The sequence below is a fragment of the Argopecten irradians genome, chromosome 14, assembly GCF_041381155.1.
Source record: "Argopecten irradians isolate NY chromosome 14, Ai_NY, whole genome shotgun sequence".
Taxonomy (NCBI): Eukaryota; Metazoa; Mollusca; class Bivalvia; order Pectinida; family Pectinidae; genus Argopecten; species Argopecten irradians.
In genome coordinates this window covers 26,470,171-26,489,597 of record NC_091147.1, presented here as the reverse complement: position 1 = coordinate 26,489,597, position 19,427 = coordinate 26,470,171, and the positions used below count along the sequence as shown (strand labels likewise).

Genomic DNA, 19,427 nt, shown 5'->3' with positions numbered 1-19,427 from the left:
AGTACAACATGTCAACCAGATATGAATTTGTATCCATTTGATCGTCACGATTGCACAATTAAACTCGCTTCTTCTGATTACATTTCTAATGAAGTTTTTATTACGCCGGTTGATGATAGCGAGATTTCAGATTTGGAAGATATTTCACAGTGGAATGTTTTAGAATTTTACACAAATAATGGCACTGAAGTACTTTCTAGCGTTGCAACGTTTGGGGTTATCTTCCAACGAAAGCCCGAATTTATCATTGTGAACCTTCTGACACCAATAATACTATTGTGTTTTCTTAACCTTGCGGTGTTCCTGCTTCCCCCCACAATCCGGAGAAAGGGTTTCATTCTCTGTGACCATGTTCCTCTCGTTTTCTGTCTACATGACACTAATATCGCAGAAGCTCCCTATCACCAACCCAGTGTCAATCTTCACTAAATATCTGATGTGTAACGTGGGATACAGTGCCCTTATTCTCTTTACTACTGTGATCGGACTTCGGTTCCATATGGCGAAAATTGACGAGCAGATGCCTGTTTGGCTTTCGAAGATGTTCTGCACTTGTAGAAGTATGAAAGATAAGCAATCGGCTACTGGAAAGAAGTACGAAATCAACATCACCACGACTTGTAACACAGAGTACGGCGACTTGCATACTGATAGTGGTGTTATAAAGGACACTAACATTCCGACAATGCAAGACGATGGTCATTCGCTCACGAAAATGGAATTCGGTGTCATGCTCGACAAATGCTTTTTCGCAATCTTTTTTGCGATGCTTGTAATTGCAAATATTGTGTATGGTATTTATATCATTTCTGTCTAGATCAAGATATGTATCCGAATCAGGTACAAAATGTCCTGTTTGATTTCACTTATAGAATATTTCGAGTCTTTCTCGATAATGATCTTGCATTCATATAAACATTTGAATTATCTCACGAAATTGCGCGAAAATTTGCATCTCGCAGAAATAAAGTATTTTACAGTAGTAGCAATGTCCACATACATCAATCTTAAGATTTGTATAAAAGAGAAAAAAGGAAGATGGTCGACTCAGTTTTGCTGAAAACCAGATACTACTTCGTACAGGATTCTATTCCATTTTGAGATCGAAATGATTTTTACCTCAATAAAGTGAAACAGGATGATGGTCGACTCTCTTTTGTTGTAAACAAGATTATGCTTCTATTTTATCTTGAGTTAGACATAATTATTACCCCTTAATGTTAATTTAGAAAAGACAGGAAATAATATTTAAAAGAAGAGAAGAAAAGGTTATTGAAAATTTGTGGGTATCGTTTTGGTTTTTTTTGGGTTTTTTTTGTTGTTGTTGTTGTTGTTGTTTTTAATGAATAACACATAAGAATTTTAATGTATATTATATACTCATTACGTTCAGAGGACAACCTGAATGAAAAAAAAACAACACGTTTACTGCCTCTATTTAAGTAACTCGGAATACATTTTCCTCTTCAGGTTTTGCTTCAGACGCTCAAAAATCCTTGTCACAGGAGCTCGATAGCTTGAACCTCAATTAAAACGAAAATAGACGTCTGGTTCTGTACTGTGACATTGATACATGGTCTTATTTTTGTACCTGATTTCCTAATGGCGAAGGCAATGGTACTGTATAAAGAGTGAAATAATTCAAACTAGCTAGTCTGGGATATGCTGAGAGTTTGCAATGTCTCCAAGACAGTTCACTTTCGTTCCATTTTGCCATAAAACTTCATTTGATCTGTCTAAAACATTTTGACTATATCCAGAATGTGCTTATATTTATTTTATTTTATTTTATTTATTGCATAATAGATTATGGCGAGTTCAGTATTTGTGAAATATTCTGAATCTTTATCACCAATTTAGTGCACAGTCTGTTTAACACAGAAAAAAAAACCTCATAGGTTGATGATCAGTGGCTAATAAACCGAAATCGTCATTTTTGGTCTGTATCCTATCTTTTCATGGACGTAAGATATAAGACTAACAACCTTTTGAAATTGGAAATACACATTATATATACATGCAGTTTTTAATCATAAAACATCCCTCATATACTGTTTATAACCCTAAACACCGAAATTAATATTCAGTGTATAATGTTTATACTAAAATGTTATAGGACTATATATGCTTGGGACCCTTTTTGGCTCCCAGATCCTTCGATTTTTAAACTAATAATTAAGAAATAAAACTGTTGCATTTGACATAATTAGTACATACCCTGATTTAGTTGTAATATAAGTTTTCTAATTTTGTAGCTTTAAGTTGTCATGGTAACCATCCGAAATATGCATAAATTAACTGAATTTCAAAATGTGGTAATTTTATGACTTTGCTTTGATCGTTTTTGTCTTTAGAAACAATAGAGCGCAACCTCGAACAAACATTTATTCTGAATATGTAGGTACCTACCTAAGATACATCCTTATGAGAAATATGAAGTTTGTTGACGGATACGCTCTATGGTGTTTTGATGAAAAACTTACCCAAAAATGGTCAAAATGGACTAAATTTGAACATTTTTATAATTGTTTGCATATTTAGGATGGTTACCATAACACCATCTGCAATGGTGTATAATCATCATACCTATTATATCAACAATTGATATTCAACAATTTAATCACTAATTGACAGGTTTGAAATTGATGGGACAAAAAAGCGGCCAAACCATACACTGCCCTTTCTTAATAATAGCACTTTACATTATATGTATGTATTCAGTAGTTAGTAACTAGTTGTTACCTAAGGGAGATAACTGATATAGACTACGCTGTTGTCCGATCGTTTTTCATTTATCTTTTTTTTTTAAATAACATGTATTAAAATGAAAATTGAACTCACAAAGGACTATGTATGGTTTTGAGTTTTGGTTTTCAGCCCTTTTGATACAATGTTATTAGTACATTTCCTGATAGTTGTGTTGTGTATCATTTCAGATATAGTTGCCATGGTAACCATTTGAAATACGCACAACTGATGCATTTTATTTGCTACGATAATCACCGAGCACATCCTTGAACAATTTTTTTATATCTCCTTAAATTGCATCTTAAGTGCCTACATATTGACAATAAATGTTCAAGATTGTGGTCTATTGTTTATGCTGAAACTTCAAAAATAGGTCAAACATATTTTGATGCGCCTAATTAATGCATATTTTGGATGGTTACCATGGCAACTAGATTGCTAATAATAATAGCAACCTACATTCATAGATGCATCAGATATGTAGCAGTATAGCTCCACTTTTTTTCCTTTAAACCCAAAAGAACTAATTATTTCAAACTGGTGTTACGAATGAAAAAGGAGTGTTACCGTGGAATGGCTAACCAAAAGAAATGCATACACACCTCTCAATAATAAGATTAATAAAATTGCCTCTAAGCTAGGACTGATCCTGGTATTCCAGAATTGCGGAAGAAACTTGTTTTAAACATTTTTTTCATATAATTCTAACCCATTGCAACAGCAAACTGGAACGCCGTCATATTTGGCGAAGTTGTTTTCGATTTTCAACTTTTATTATAAAGCAATGCCAGCATTTGCAACGTGCCAGATATATATTTTATACAATATAAAAGGAATGTAAAACTCAAGGATAAAAAGCGGTAAAAAAAAACAATGAAAAATCAAAAATATCGAAGTCATGTTAGGATTAAAATCATTCTTTCAGATCGATATGGAAATCACTCTATGTTTGTAAACGTCTTCTTATGCCACACGATTATGGCATACTAGTGACCATTCATAGGTTTCATCACCGTCAAATCATAATCTTGCTGCGTAAAATCCGGCACCTAGCAGGACAAAATGGAAATAAATTAGTAGGATAAAATTGTATAGCATAGCCCTGGTATTATATAAGGACATACTAATGATATAACAATCGAAATGGTTCAAATATTCAAATATCACATTCATCAATACTGATATATCCAGAAGAAGACTGTTTAGAAAGTAGATTTTAAAGCGTTTTTCACTGTTTTGAAATCCTTCTTTGAAATTCTTTATCTTTAATGTGCAAATATTTTATTAACATTACGTATAGAGTGTTTTATGTTATTGATCAAATTATGTACATAGATTTATAAATAAAAGAACTTTATCAAACATTTATTAGTTCAGTCTCCAAATAAGACAACATTTTTTTGCACTTTGTCATTGTATTAAATCAATATCAAGTATGAGCCTTTCCTTCCTGTTAATGTAGATATGGACAGGACGCAGCTCAAGTAACTTCATCAATGTAACAATGATGTGTGTATCCACATTATTTTCTTATATCGTCTCTGCGAAAAAAATTAGTCAATATTTTTTACGATAACGGTAAGTTCTGGTCCTGTTTAATGTTACGCAAATAGTGAGTGGGACGACTGGTTTGCCCGGTTGCAGTATAATGTGACCGGGCGGAGTGTGCTGTTCGGTATCTTTGTTGGTATGTGCCATTAAAATGGGACACTATAATGAGCAAACGTGTCACAAAACGAACATATCGCATTGTATGCAACACATTGCATTAAGGCAAGAACGTCTTTAAAATACAGTTGTACACGGGCAGTTAATAGTACAATAAGTTTATTCGACCAAACAAATTTTGTAAAACTATTACAAACATGCATTCCGTTTTTTAAAGTTATATGTGCCGTATTTTAAATACTCACAAATCAAGATAAGCTTTTAATATCTTATTCATCACCAAAAGTTACTTACTTCTTGAATATTACAGTACATTCAATGCATTGGTTTTAATTTTACAAATACAAATAAGAGCAGAAAATGATTTTTAGAAGTATTGCCAAAAATCATTATATGTACATCTATAATGAAGGTAAAATTTGGTGTACATTTTCATTTCACATTTTTACACTGTAATTATTAATTGTAGAGTGATATCTGCAGGAAAGTTTCCATCTAAACATACGTAAGGCATAAAAAACCAAGTTTACTGTACATAATTTCTGTGTTGTAACTAACGTTTTTTAAGGCATCTGAAGCCATTTGAATGATTTTCATGCCTTAATTCATTAAAACTTTTGGTTTTCAATAGATTAATTAAGAAAAATCGACATGCCAAAATTTTCGCCCAGTTACGGCACATATGACTTTAAGCATTCAGAAATAGTTTTCGAATCTTCGAATAAGATCAATGTTTTATGCATCGTTATAACCAGTGCAATTCCTAGAAATATCTCATCATCAGTATTCTCATATTACAGAGTTATCTGCCCTTTGCGGTGGTATTTATTTTGACGTTATGTTTTTTGGTGACCAAAACATCATATTTTGCAGAGCGACGTTAATACCACTCACAAAATAATGACGTTACAATGAACACCTATCCACAAGGTAAGTAACTATGTAATATGCAGATAATACTGGATTTGGTTTGTAATATCAAACTGGGGTAAAAAATATAATAAACGGAATGCATGTAATATAAACATAGTATTTATGACGTTAATAAAACCATCCTATTATGAAAGGTTTCTTTGTGAAAACGTTATTCAATTTATTTGCGTAAATATATTACCTCTTTCTGCTTAGTTGGATGATAGTCAACACCACAACAATATTTCTGTCTGACGAATTTCGGGAAACAGCTCCACAAGAGTTCACCAAAAGGTACTGTAAGGTTCTTAGCCACAGGATCGGGTCCTAAGTGTTTTGAATTATTCGATCATTTATTGGATGAAAAAGAATTAAAAAATGAACGAATAGATAAAGAAATAAAAATATATAAAAATAAACAGATAGAAATTATGTCAAACTATTAAAATAAGATTTCTTTGACTAATCTTAATCAACACTAAAAAACTTATACCTAGTAACTTTCTGCTGTTATCATATATAGTAAATGACTACATATTATACAAATGTATATGTATGCTATATGCACACATGTACTATACTTACGTTTAAGACGGCTTATCAAGGACCCCACTAGTAGGACAGTAATGATACCGATTGGTCGTAACCATTTATATGATATTGAGTACATGATATCAACGCCTTCACTGTAAACAGAAAATAATCATTTGTAATTTTTTATCATCCCTGCCTTAACTTACACACGTGAAATTCATCTATTTTTAATTTCTCTAGAATCACACCTTTGTCTTCTGCTTTCATGATGCTAAGAGCTATTTACAAATAATGGTCAAATGTTGTTGGTAGTAGAAAGAATGAGAAAAACACCAACCATCCGATAACCCTTGTGTATGATCATGAACTAACGTTCCATTTATGAGGCCCCATACTGACCACGTAACTGATAACGGACTTAAACTAGTCGTCATCAAATATGAATACTTTTGAACTACCTCAAGTGTAAAAATACATGTTTTTATGTATGCTTATTAGAAGAACACATCTTATGTTTTCGGTCAGAGTAGCCCATCCAGCAAAGTAATCAGCATTAACATTAATTAAATGAATACTGGAATGAGATAACGATGCTTGCTGAGTAAATGAAGTTGAAACACCGGTTTTCTAAGCCAATGCTGACATGCAGCATTTACGTAATAACCGCATACGTCAAGATAACGAGCATTTTTTTCTCATTTATATCGATTTTTGAATTTATAAATATTTTTTCTTTGTGCATTAAAGAAGTACATTGTATATTACTTACGGCGCTATGACTGTTCCAATATCTTGAGGTTGAGTGGTCGCATAACCCGACATGTTGGTGGATGTTACGGTATCATAGCTATATAGGGATATATTGCTTACTGATGTAATATTTGGAAATATGCAGTTCTCTGTAGAGGCAGGTTCCAGTTTTGCATACGGACTAACGACATCATTGATATATCTTCCAATAGCTAGCCACCCAACTAAAATGCAACTGAAGGTTCCGCCGACAATCGCTCCCTGCAATATATCAATTATCAATATTAGGTGTCATATATAAATTAATTATGGCTTGGTTATAGTTAAAACCACTATGACGTACACGCCAAAACGCAAAACTTTAAACAAATTTTCACTATCAAGATATATCACAAAGGAACCATTCTGTATTGCATTGCCAAGTGTATATCATATCATTTTTTTTAAATTCTTGGTAATGTTAAAGAGACAATAACAATGTAGTACTACGTTTTGTTTTTATATCTCTGTTCAAGGTTTGCAACGAAATTTTATTTTCAAAAGCAGTTAGAAACGATTTGTCTTTTTCTTTGAAAATCAACTTCAATTATACGCTTGTAAATCATACATAAATTGAAATGCACTTTTTACGAGGCCTAAAACTCTCATCTCACCTACAAATTTAGATATACATCCTAGGTCAAATTAGGGCAAACGAAAATGAATCTGTGACAAATGAATCCAAAAACAAATGTGACTCATTTGCTATTGTCTATGATGTTCTGACAATTAAATTTTCGTATTATCCAGCCAATGGGTCCTTAAATGTACAGGTGCCTCGGAGAATATCTTACCAAAGCGTTGGCCCGGGGAGAGAATAGACCCATCACGAATATTCCAATAACAGCTCCCCTTAAGCATGAACTTGTTGTCCGGAATATCTATAAATAATAACAGTAATCAACTGACGAACAACACCTTACTTTGTGTTTTAAAAGATCACCTAAAACAGAACCATAAACAATGTAAAATGTTCGAATTGAAGTTATACTGTAAAACATGGAAAACACTTTCTGATGTATATTTTTATATGATTTTAATTTCAGGGCCGAAAAACAAGTTTGAGATGCAACGGACCGATTGAAACTTAAAAACAAATTATAAAACATAAAACCATAAATATAACATAGGAATATTATCTTGCAAGTTAAAGTTAGACACTTATTCGTTATTCAAAATAGCATAACAAAGTCCGTCGGTGGATACAAGCAACATTCTCTGGTAATCAATAATTGAACGAAAATAAAAAAAAAAGCCTGAAAGCAGTTTCACAAAAAATTATTTTTCATACAAAACGTTCATACCAGCAGGGGATTTAATCGGATTAACAGTTTGTTAATACTATTGAAACTATCAAGGATTTCTCGAAACGCGAATCAAAATTAAAAAGTATCTCTCCTTGTGTAACTTACATAAAAACGGACTAGCTCAGTTTTAGCTTAAATTTATTTCTACATTAAACAACACTAATCTTGTTGATAGCAATCGTCATTTTTAATCTCATTGCAACAAATTTGTTTTGGATGTGTGTGGGCTGATGATATGGTGTTTTCCGTGCATTTTGTATGTCTACAGCTGTCACCACAAAACGCTATGCAAATTAGCTTTTGTCTAAGCGCCGCTAGCATTCGATGTTTTATGACATGCGATAGTGTCCAAATAGTAGTGATACGAGACCATAAATCTTCACGATGTAAATTCATCGCTGTTATACATTGTATATGCTTAATAATTAATGATAATGTTCCATAGTGTCCCAGGCCAAAGTTGCAGTCATATTGTGGAAATATTTTCCATATTTCTTTGATGATTTTTCTTTTTTCCAAGACAGTTTATACTACAGAAATTAAATAATACAAAGTCCATATACATTCGTGCCGGCATACCACATACATACATGTATAGTAATTGCATGAATATGTAGTACTTACATAAATACATACCTTACATGTATACACCTCACACACTCTTAGGCAATTTAGAGAGGGGCACAGAAAGAGAGAAGAGCGAGAAAAAAACAACTGCTATAATATTGCTGCAAACATAAAAAAACATCGGAAGGGATAAGAAAAAAAATAATCTAGTTAAAAAAGGCAAAGTCAAAAAGTTAACATTAATGTTTTGGTTTCACACATGCATGTAAATTCTTATTATTTATATATAGCTACCTTTCTATTAAAAAAGGTTTCCATTTTCTCCAATAATTGTTTTTTTTTTTTTTTGTTTTTTTGTTTTTTTTTTGTATTCATTTTTATAATGTGTGTGCTGTTTTGCTGCTTTCAAATGATCTTTTATAGTGTTGATGAGGGCTACATAGATGTCTATATATATTTTTTGTCTGTTCAAAATTCCTTCTTAATAGTATCAAAAACAAACATTTATTCAGCTACATTTACACCAATATCGCATACGTAAAGCTAAAGGTTAAAAGGTGAGTTCTGTGGCGATAATAGCCATCTTGATATCTCAATATCAGTTCATCTGTTGTAAACACATGTTCGGATGCCTTATACTTGAACCCTCTTTGTATGTTAAACAATACAAGATCATGGCACATCAATTGAAACATTTTGTACATTATTGTGTTTTATCAAACATCTGTAGGGTCTATTTGGATCAAACTAACGTTTGTAATGAAAGCTAGAGCTTATCATGTTTTGAACCAATATCGATTACAATCTTGCATTCAAATTACTAACAGTGGCCGGTTTACAAATTTCAATGTATGAAGGTAATATATATTGAGGTCTCTGTGAATGTGAGACGCTTGAATATCTCATGACACTGTATCACTTCATATCTTGAGACAATGTCAAAAATTACTCGAAGTGTATGCTTTTGTGAATTCAAACCCGGTCTAAAAATGTTCCATGTACTTAACCTAGATACTAGAACACATGTTTATTATGTGGCAAAAATGTTCTAACCATGTGGACTTGTTTTCCGTATATGTACATTATTTTAGCAAAATGTACAAGCTACACAACAACTTACGACTTAGCAGTGAGACCAAATTACCATTTATATAAGCCCCAATGCATACACATTTTTTGTTATTAACGTTATTATATTCAAGTACACAAACGAAGTGAGATATAGGGATACAAATCAAAATTTAATTATAATAAATATAATGTATAACAATGAAAAATTAATAATAACAAATTTTAAATTTGATCAGGGCTAATACCTGAAATAGACATTTATCACTCAAGGTTGATAAATGTAATTAAAGTATTAAAACATGAAAACAGCACTGTACCTGTACTATTGGGCCGTCAAGTCCGGATACAAGGAAGGCGACGACTATGCCGATGCCTCCAAACACTAGTACTACAAAATGTAGAGAGTATGTACACATAATTAATATGTATTTTAAAAATGTCTTTTAAGTTAATGGCGATTTAAATATTATGATGTAGGATGGGGGGCTACTATATGTTTGCTGTTAGTTGCAGACGATTCAATTTCTCTATTAATGTCATGATAAAAGGATAGCTGTATAATTTTATTTTGGTTCATTTTACTAGAACTTATATACCTGCGAATAAAATGGAAATGATATCTTGTAAGATGGCCAGTATGGCTTGGTATTGTTATAACCTGCCAATTGTGTGAATATTTTTCATCGCAAATATGTGATATTGAGAGAATCGTGATTTTTTCCCGCGAAGTTAAAAAACTATTAAAAGTAAAATATGCCGTAATTTTCATACTCACGAATACGAAAGACCTTTTAACATGTTATATAACACCATAAATTACCGGCATTTTGATAATTTCAATTCTCGTTATGTCATAATTTGATATTTGATCATGACTGTTGATTGAATCAAGAATTCACAAATTATGCACTAAATATTTTACATCATTCAGAGATGTCCGGAACTGCATAAGGTTTGTCATTGCAATAGCAATGACTATCATAGCAGCAATGTGAAGTCATAATATACGAACATCTTATCAGAAGACTAAGATAGGCTATGCTTGATGTCTTATCCTATTGACACTTTTTGTCAATAAAACATTTTGAAATTGAAATTAACCAACTTATACTACCCAACTATATTTGATCATTTGGAATAGTATTTCTCTTTCAGCCATGTTGAACAAAAATAAAAATTGCCTAAGATATGGACACTTTTCAAAATTACAAATACGTCAAATACACATGGTCTCAAACCTAGAACTGTTATTTCCTGATTATGTCAGTCTCCAGTCCGAACCACGTATTGGCCACTGAATGACACAGCAATAAGCAATACAGGTTCACTTGTTATAATAACCAACACTGAAAGTAAATACACTAAATAGCGTGGTCATATTTACCTGAGAACTGCGTGATTATTGTCGACTTCCTGTTAGACATTGGTTTTGTATGTGGCTTAATGACATCTTCCCAAAACAACGCTGACAAACCGCTTAGGGTCGAGGACATCGTACTGAAACACCACATGATAAGTGCTATACCGCAAATAGATGTATATATACATATATTTACATTCTGAGTGTTGCATCACTATATGATCAACCAACTGACGGAAACAAACATTTGTCTATGAAAACACTATGAATACACTATGAATACAACGATTCTCGTGCATCAATCAGCTGATTTCAAACAATGCGCCAATTTCATATCAATAAAAAATAGCCCCCGACAATATTTTAATGTGTAATATCTAATGTGTTGTTTCTTGATATAGAATTAACAAAAGTTTACTGTAATAAGTCAATCAAATCTTATTTTAACAATATTTCTTGTTTATCGTTTGTCATTTGCAAAAAAAAAAGTCGACCGGAAGGCGGAAGCTTCAAAACGCGACGTTGTGGAACGATTTCGTAATCAAGCTGTTCCATTTATCTCGTTTCTCGTCGTATATGGGTGTCATGATTTGAAATATAATATAAAAACCTTTCAATAATTTTTATTTTCATAAATTGTTCTAATGTAAATATATGGATTGAATGTATTTTTCTCATTTTCATAGCGGCTATGAGTAGCAGAAGCTACAGGTATCTATATGTCTAACGCGCTCCATTGGAAATGTAGATAGCTTCTGTTAACAAAATAAAATTATATGTATTAGCATCATCATTGTTATTGCTGAAAAATCTCGTGGTAATGCAAAAACTATGACATTTTGGGTAAGATTTATCTCATTGATTTAACAAAACGAGAAATGAGAAAAACATATCGTTGCTACCCAATACCTGTAAAAAATATATCGCTATATTACAATAGAGCATTAACGACGATAAATAATTTGAATATATACGCAATTTTTTTCACAAAATACAAAAGTTTCGTGCAAATTCGCGAGAACCTGAACGCAAAATAAAACGTTTCACAAATAATTTCATATAACGTTTCATTAAAGAACGATTTTCAGCAAGAACCGAACTCTTGATTAGGAATTTATGTATTCGCAAATATGTTGTAAAATTACGGAGTCGCAAAATATTGTATTCGCGAAAAAGATTTTGTTTAAAGTATATCAATTTCAAAAGGTATTAAATATTGGTTGATGTACAACATTGGGGCAATGAGTCCTACCTTAGAGAAGCACTGAATATAGCGGCCAAGAACAGTCCAGGAAGACATGGAGTATTTTTGAAAATATCCACAACCATTTTAGCAATCAGCTGAAAAACATTGTCGAAAAGTGCCATCTTCAAAAACTATATGCTTTAATCGATGGTAAAATTTTATCTTAGCATATAAATACCTCTTAGACATAAATTCATTGCCTAACCATCTTGTATTAAAGACTGAACGGGATGCAAAGGGACGGACATACGTGATACTAAATGTTATTTCTGGTAAAGGGCATACAATTAAAAGCACATCAAAAAGATATTCAGTTCTAATCAGAGCTGAAATGTTAATTGCTGAGTGCAAACTTATGTGCACGTGAATTAGACAAATGCAATTATGTGCACGTGAATTAGACAAATGCCATGATAGGTCCATTAAAATCGGGACATCCATCACAGATTGATAATTTAATCTAAAACTTGCGTCGAATTGATTGTGTTTACATTCATTAACTATATGTGTAAGAAAATGTTTTTATTGTGGAACAAAACGACAGTATCGTTACATTCATGCATGGTAATTATTCAATATTTGTATAGCATTGCTCAAAATGGTAATCATTATGGCTTGGCGATAATAAATAGTATGGAGATTGAATTTCTTGTTGACTGTCGTATTGTATTAACGCGAAATTATTTTGTTGTTCGCTTTTGTGTCCCTCTCCTCCTTTAACAATTATTCATTCATAAGGTCAGACGATGTTTAAATTAAAAAAGTCCTCACCTGGTTTGGATTATCCACCTCTTTGGCCTCCAAAGGGTCACAACCTTTGGCTTCATAGTAAGCAAACATGACAACGCCTTCCAAAGCAGCGATCAGATTGGTGATCAGGAAAGCAAATGCCGTAAACAGATACATTCTAGGGAAATTAAATATTCCTTCATATTACTAGCAATTTCTAGATCATTTTATATTTAGACTTTTTCACAAACGTGTAGCTTTAATATTATGGACAAATCACATTTATATTATGCAGTTTACCATATCCAAGTTGCAATCTGGCGTAAACAACAATTTGTAAACACGGGACACTTTAACCATTCGGCTAACAGTGCTGTTACACACACATATATATACATGTACGAGCAACAATAATAAGTCTTACTCAAAGTACATTTGTAATTTTCTTTTCTTTTATATTTTTTCTCTAGAAAAGATCAAACTATTCTTGAAATACCTCTTTGCTGATTTCACTGTTGGTGTCGCCTTAATCCTGAGGAATGATACCTGTGTGAGTGGTACCCCGATACCGGAAATAGTACTCCCCACCACCAGACTCCAAAATGTCTGACGCAGAGTCGGGTTAGGATCAAAGCTGACGAGGGAATTTGTTTTTTTTTTATTTGTTTTTTTTTTTAATTTGCGATTCAAGCATTTATATAGTTACTAATGAAATATGATGTATCGCGCTGTAACCAAAATTTTAACACACTTCAGTTGTTGAGTTTTCACAGATTAATGGATATTGCTGTATTAAATTATTAACATACTTAAAAAGATTAAGTCGTCCTTTATTATTAAACAAAGTCCACGTAGCAGCTACCCCGCCGGCTTCTAGTGTCCCCTGTTTTGAAAAAGGTGAAAACATGTCAATTCAGTAACAAACACAACCAAATCAATTAGGAATTACTGATCGATCTAGTTCAATTTCGTTCAACCTACATAATTTCCAAGATGATTTATCGACATATGATTCAATCTTGCTTGTATTTTCATTGGCTTAGAAATTACTTTATCAGCACACAAGGAAACAATGACGTTACAGTACATTCATACTGTTGTGGTACATCCTCTAAACGTAGGAAAGCTATTTGATTAATCTGTATAAATTAATTTGAAATACTCAGATCACGTCACAAAAATAGTGAGATTATCAAAAGGCCATTATCATGTTTAGTTACTTAGAATATAAGTTATGATAAGCCTTGATTTACATATACATATATGCTTAAAGTTATATGTTCCGTATTTTTCATACTCATGAATCAAGACGAGCTTTTAATATGTTATTCAACACCAAAAGTTACCAACATTTTGAGAATTACAATACTTTCAAACCACAGGTTTTAATTTACATGTACAAATAAGAGCTGGAAATGATTTTTGGCAGTACTGCCAAAAATCATTATATTAAAATTTTCAGTGTAGTGAAATGAGTACATACGGTCAGACCATGAAGCCATATTGTTGTCTACAATTTCATTTCACATTTGTACAGTATTATAAATAATTGTAAAGTGATTTCTGAAGGTATGTTTTCATCAAAACATGTATAAGACTTTAAAAACAAGAATTTCACATTGCATAACCTATGTGTTCTAACTAGCGTTTATAAGGCATTATATATGTTTGTCTGTCCATTTGAATCATTTTCACAGCTTTATGGTTTTAAATGAATAATTGAAGAAAAAATAACATGTCAAAATTTTCGGCCAGTTACGGCACATATAATTTTAAATTTTATATTTACCATTATAAGAAGAGCAAATATACCACTAAACATTAAAACAGCCTGTACTACATCGGACCACACGACTGCCAGGAAACCTCCCTAAAGATAAAAGTTGAAAATTATAATTACATGATTCTCTTGTTTTATAATAATATTGTAGCTGACAAACACCAATAGATGTCTTTGATTAGGATTGCATTTCAAAGAAAAATAAACTTTTGAATATAAAACGTAATTATATTTTAGATCCAGTTTGCTTATTTTTCATGAAAGGACAATTTGCTGGGATTTTTATTTAAAGAAAAGAAAGAAAATTAGATCAATACGATTTCAGTTATTTTATATTAATTAGGAAGGTGTAACTTACTATATATGTATAGATGACAACCACGATTTCAGTTATTTTATATTAATTAGGAAGGTGTAACTTACTATATATGTATAGATGACAACCACAGACATTACTCCAACAATAGAAACCCATTGTGGTATATCAGCAACTATAATAAAGAAAAAAAAAACATATAAAATATAGAAATATATTACAAAAGAAACTTCATGTATCCAGCGATCCCAACCATATTAAAATATCTCTTTTTAGAGATTGGTATCTACCGCAGATACTACTGAACTGAACACTTTGTTTATGTATTGTGACCTTGTACAACGTAAACAAATACTTTACATGTGTTAAACGTCACCGGGGGAATTTTGCGGTAATACCTGTAGAACGTAAACTATCTAGTATATAGTTTTGTATCAATAGGGTAGAAAAAAAGGCCGTTCAAAAGTGGTTTAATACAAATGGGCTATCTACCACATATGCATTCGGATGCATTTTCTACCCCAGCCAATCCAACTATTAAGTAAGTTATAATTAGTGAAAAAATAATTTGAAAACACAATTGTTCGTGTTACCACTTCTTTTCGTCTGTCTTACAGAAGTGAAGTAGTAAGAATTATACTTGTTGTTGTCTTGGATTTAATTTGAAGTAGGTCTTAAATGAACTTTCTTCGAATAATGTACATGATTCTGAGGTAATGCTGGCTCTATTCATCGACGTAAACCTACCTGCTTCCAAAGTTACAGCAGGAACAAACAAAACTGTTCCGAGATAATTTAGCTGAAAAAAACATCAAATATAATAGTTACACTCCTCATTCAATTACAATGGAATGTTACTTTGTAATATGCAAAGACGGGAAAAGTTGGAATAGAGATTGTTGTATACTGTGAGTATGCATAAATGCCATACATACTTTATTCTTCTTTGCTAACGTTAAATAGTGGACTTTGATTGTGGAGTTATGGCTATATTATCATATACTGTAAGTTTACTGATATTCGCGTGCGAATAAATCTCGTATATTTCACAGATGATTAGGTTTCACGACAACAAAACGCCGCAAAGGCGTTCCGATAACAAGAACGATATAGCTTTTAAACTGCAAAGCGCAAAGTGAAATCGCTGCAAAATATAGGTCTGGATATAGGTTGGTTTAGAGTTAATTTGACTATGTGAGTTTTATACATACCCCGGAAATGATGCTTAGCACAGTAGCAAACATCCGGATAGCATGGGATTTGTAGCGTAGTTCTAAATACTGCAATAAAACATAGAATACTTTTCAGTAACACCAAAAAACATTTTGAAAAATTGCAATCAGTATTTGATATAGGTATGATGTTGTTGGTTGTCCTTGAAAAAAATTGAAATTGGGAACTTGTTCGAGCTTCATTTTCCAGTGAAACCTACAGCTAATGCCTTACTTTGTTTTCCTAGGTAGATATGGTCATACTTATTTTCATTCGATATTCTTACATTTCCGCACAAGATCAGATACACATTTATTTCGTAAATCATTTAATACATTTGTCACAAGTCTCATTCATAAGTGCATTTTAATCGCCGTTTATTATGCATATTACTGTTACTTTTAATAATATCAGCTTCTGGACAATGAAATCGCTCTAATATATCGTATTTATGTTGTTTAGAATGCAGCGAAATCTATATACAATAGTTTTGGTTTCACTCGGAAAACGCAATCTCTCTTAATTATTTTCTGGTTTGATGTATCCAATTTATGAAGCCCTGTTGGATACTTATGTGTGAAGGTTATCTTTGATAGACGTCGCCATTATATCATAATCGCTTCTGCGGAGATGAAGGTCGTTGTGGCCGAGTGGTTAAGATGTAGCAATAGTTACAAAAATGCTTTGTAGAATTTTGTGTGAAAGTCACGTCAGGTTCATCTGTACTTTCACCTCAGTTTGAAATTTTAGTAGTATACTCGCAATTCATTCAATACCAAAATACATACAATAAAGGTATGTTTTCCCACTTAGTGGATTTGCTAAGATTACGATATTGCTAGCCCGAGGATTTAGTTTGTTTATTTACAAGTTCGTCGTATGGTTATCATTGGACATTAACCTTCTGGAATAACATCAACATTCACTTGCATTCTGTCTTCATTTATAATTCAAGACAGTACGTCAACTGTTCCTTTTGATCGTCATCGGTTGCCGGGCAGTAAACGTGTCTGGATCTTTGACACCTATCCATTTGAACCCTTTTTGTCACCAATATCTGACACGCTCGAGGCAGTTGTCACGTCTATGCGAAGTGAATAGAATTACTCTGGTGGTTTAATACTATTCGCCACTAAATTGTACCTGTTATCGGTTTATTTTTCATATAAAACAATTTCACACAGATAAACTTACTAATGAATTCCAACTGACCTTCGATGTCCGGGGTGATCTTGATATCATCTTGATAGTACTTATACAAGTCATCATGTTCCACTGTCGTCCTCTTGTATTTCGGTTATACATTTGTATGTACCGTATAGTCGGATCTTTCCGCGAGATGCTATTTTTGCGATTTTTTGACACATCGTTATGATAGCGAAAATATATTTCCGGGAAAGTTTTGAAATATACATATAAATTATACAACCAGACCGCTAAATTTGAAAGCAACTTAAATTGTATGTACCCATTTACATTAAAAAATCAAGAAAATTTGTCATGCGAGAAAATGCGGTATGTTGTTACACTTGATTGTGAAAACGACTGGGATGCATATTGTAATAGGTTAACGAATTGTTCTACAAATAAACATCACCGATAGCCAATGAATTAGTATCACTGTCGTAATATCCACCCTGGACTATCTCATTGCAAAAGGAAATGTAACGGGAGACAGGTAATTTGGTCCTTTGCTTTACACTAAAATCATTGAATATTGGTACACTATGTGTGTTGGAGTTGGACGTCTTTTTCTTTGTCATCTGCAATGGAAGTCTCTGCAGGTTTGTGAGTGTTTAGGTTATTCCTGAACTGCATCCAGGTTTATGATTTTATGTAATACACTACGGTGTGTCTCGACCAGGGGACCGACACTAAAGCCTTCTTTACAAGGACGAACGCTCACCTCAAGGTCAAATGTGTCACGCACGGCGTTATGAAGTAGAGAAAGAATCCTTTTGTCACATTTACGATCATGCAATTGGACCAGCTTTTTTGTAACATTTCTAACGTCACCCGTCAGGACATTGTTCATGTGTTAAATATCAAAAACAATATCTTTATTTTTAATATTAATTCTAAAATCGACGTTACCTCAAATATACTTGTAATCTCCAGTTGCTTCAAAGTAGGTACCATAAAATAGCGGTTGAAAAGATCAGCGATGAAGTATCCGATGTTTGCCATGTACCACTGCAACCCATACATATAAACCTCGGCGGGGACTCCCAACATCGTGATCCCAGACTCGTACGAAACTACCAATGAGATGGCCACAGGTATGGCCGCCATTTGTCCGGTACCCAGTAAGTAGTTGGACGTCGTCTTTTGTTTCCGGCCTTTCAGTGATTGATATAATCCGATACCAAGGGATACTATCACCGCCAATACGATGATAATGTAATCCTCCCATTTCAAAAACGCCATTTCAACATCCAACTGTCAAAAGCAACATTAGACAAATATTATTGAAATTATAGGGATATTTAATAAAAGTGGTTGTCACTGAGAATTTGAAATAACCTTTAAACACCCGCTGAAACACAGGCGTGATTTATATTCCAATGCTTTTTTTGGGGTAGTATTTTAAAGTTAGACAAGAGTTTCTGCTATCGTAAGGAGATACTTGCAGCACTCACAAAGAAATACACAGGTACGTCGAATGTAGCGGAGACCGCGTCCTAGCTGCAGACGTTACGCATAATAACCAAAGCCCCAGGCTAGATTGACAAATAATATATGTTTCAGTTAGTATAAATGAAAAATTGATCAGACTGGTTATATAAGTTACAGTTAGTCTACTTCATGTTAATCTTTTTATTTCAAGGGTCCGTGATAGTTTATCAGTTTTATTATACACTAAATCTAGTCTTAGAGTGTAATCTAACTGAAATTGTAATGTACGGAATTTAAAAATTATTTTTTCTCAAAATCCATGTTTAACATATCACACCTTATCATCTGAATAACGCATATGCCCACGAAAATGACTCGGGAAAATAGACCAAAGCAAATAAAATCCAGACAGTAAATCGTAATATATTATATCTGAATGAAAAGCTCTCGATTATGTGTTGATAAAACCAATGCGAGATGTATCAATTCACATGAAAACGAAAGTACTTTGCAGCCATATTTAATAATAAAATTGATTCTTTATAGAACATAATTACTATTAAAATCCACAC

The 19,427-nt window shown here is 32.7% G+C and overlaps 1 protein-coding gene across 1 annotated transcript; it reads right to left on the bottom strand.

The window, feature by feature from the left end:
* Positions 1–2,925: 2,925 nt before the first annotated feature.
* LOC138307959 (sodium/iodide cotransporter-like) lies at positions 2,926–17,003 on the bottom strand. Its single transcript, XM_069248907.1, has 15 exons — positions 16,239–17,003; positions 15,775–15,826; positions 15,135–15,202; positions 14,721–14,801; positions 13,741–13,814; positions 13,428–13,565; positions 12,974–13,109; positions 12,209–12,297; positions 10,981–11,093; positions 9,914–9,984; positions 7,446–7,532; positions 6,632–6,873; positions 5,914–6,014; positions 5,531–5,655; positions 2,926–3,797 (listed from the first exon to the last, which is right to left on the bottom strand). The coding sequence occupies exons 1-15, from the start codon at positions 16,269–16,271 to the stop codon at positions 3,735–3,737; spliced, it is 1,473 nt and encodes a 490-aa protein (XP_069105008.1). The 5' UTR covers positions 16,272–17,003; the 3' UTR covers positions 2,926–3,734.
* Between the last annotated feature and the right edge of the window lie 2,424 nt (positions 17,004–19,427).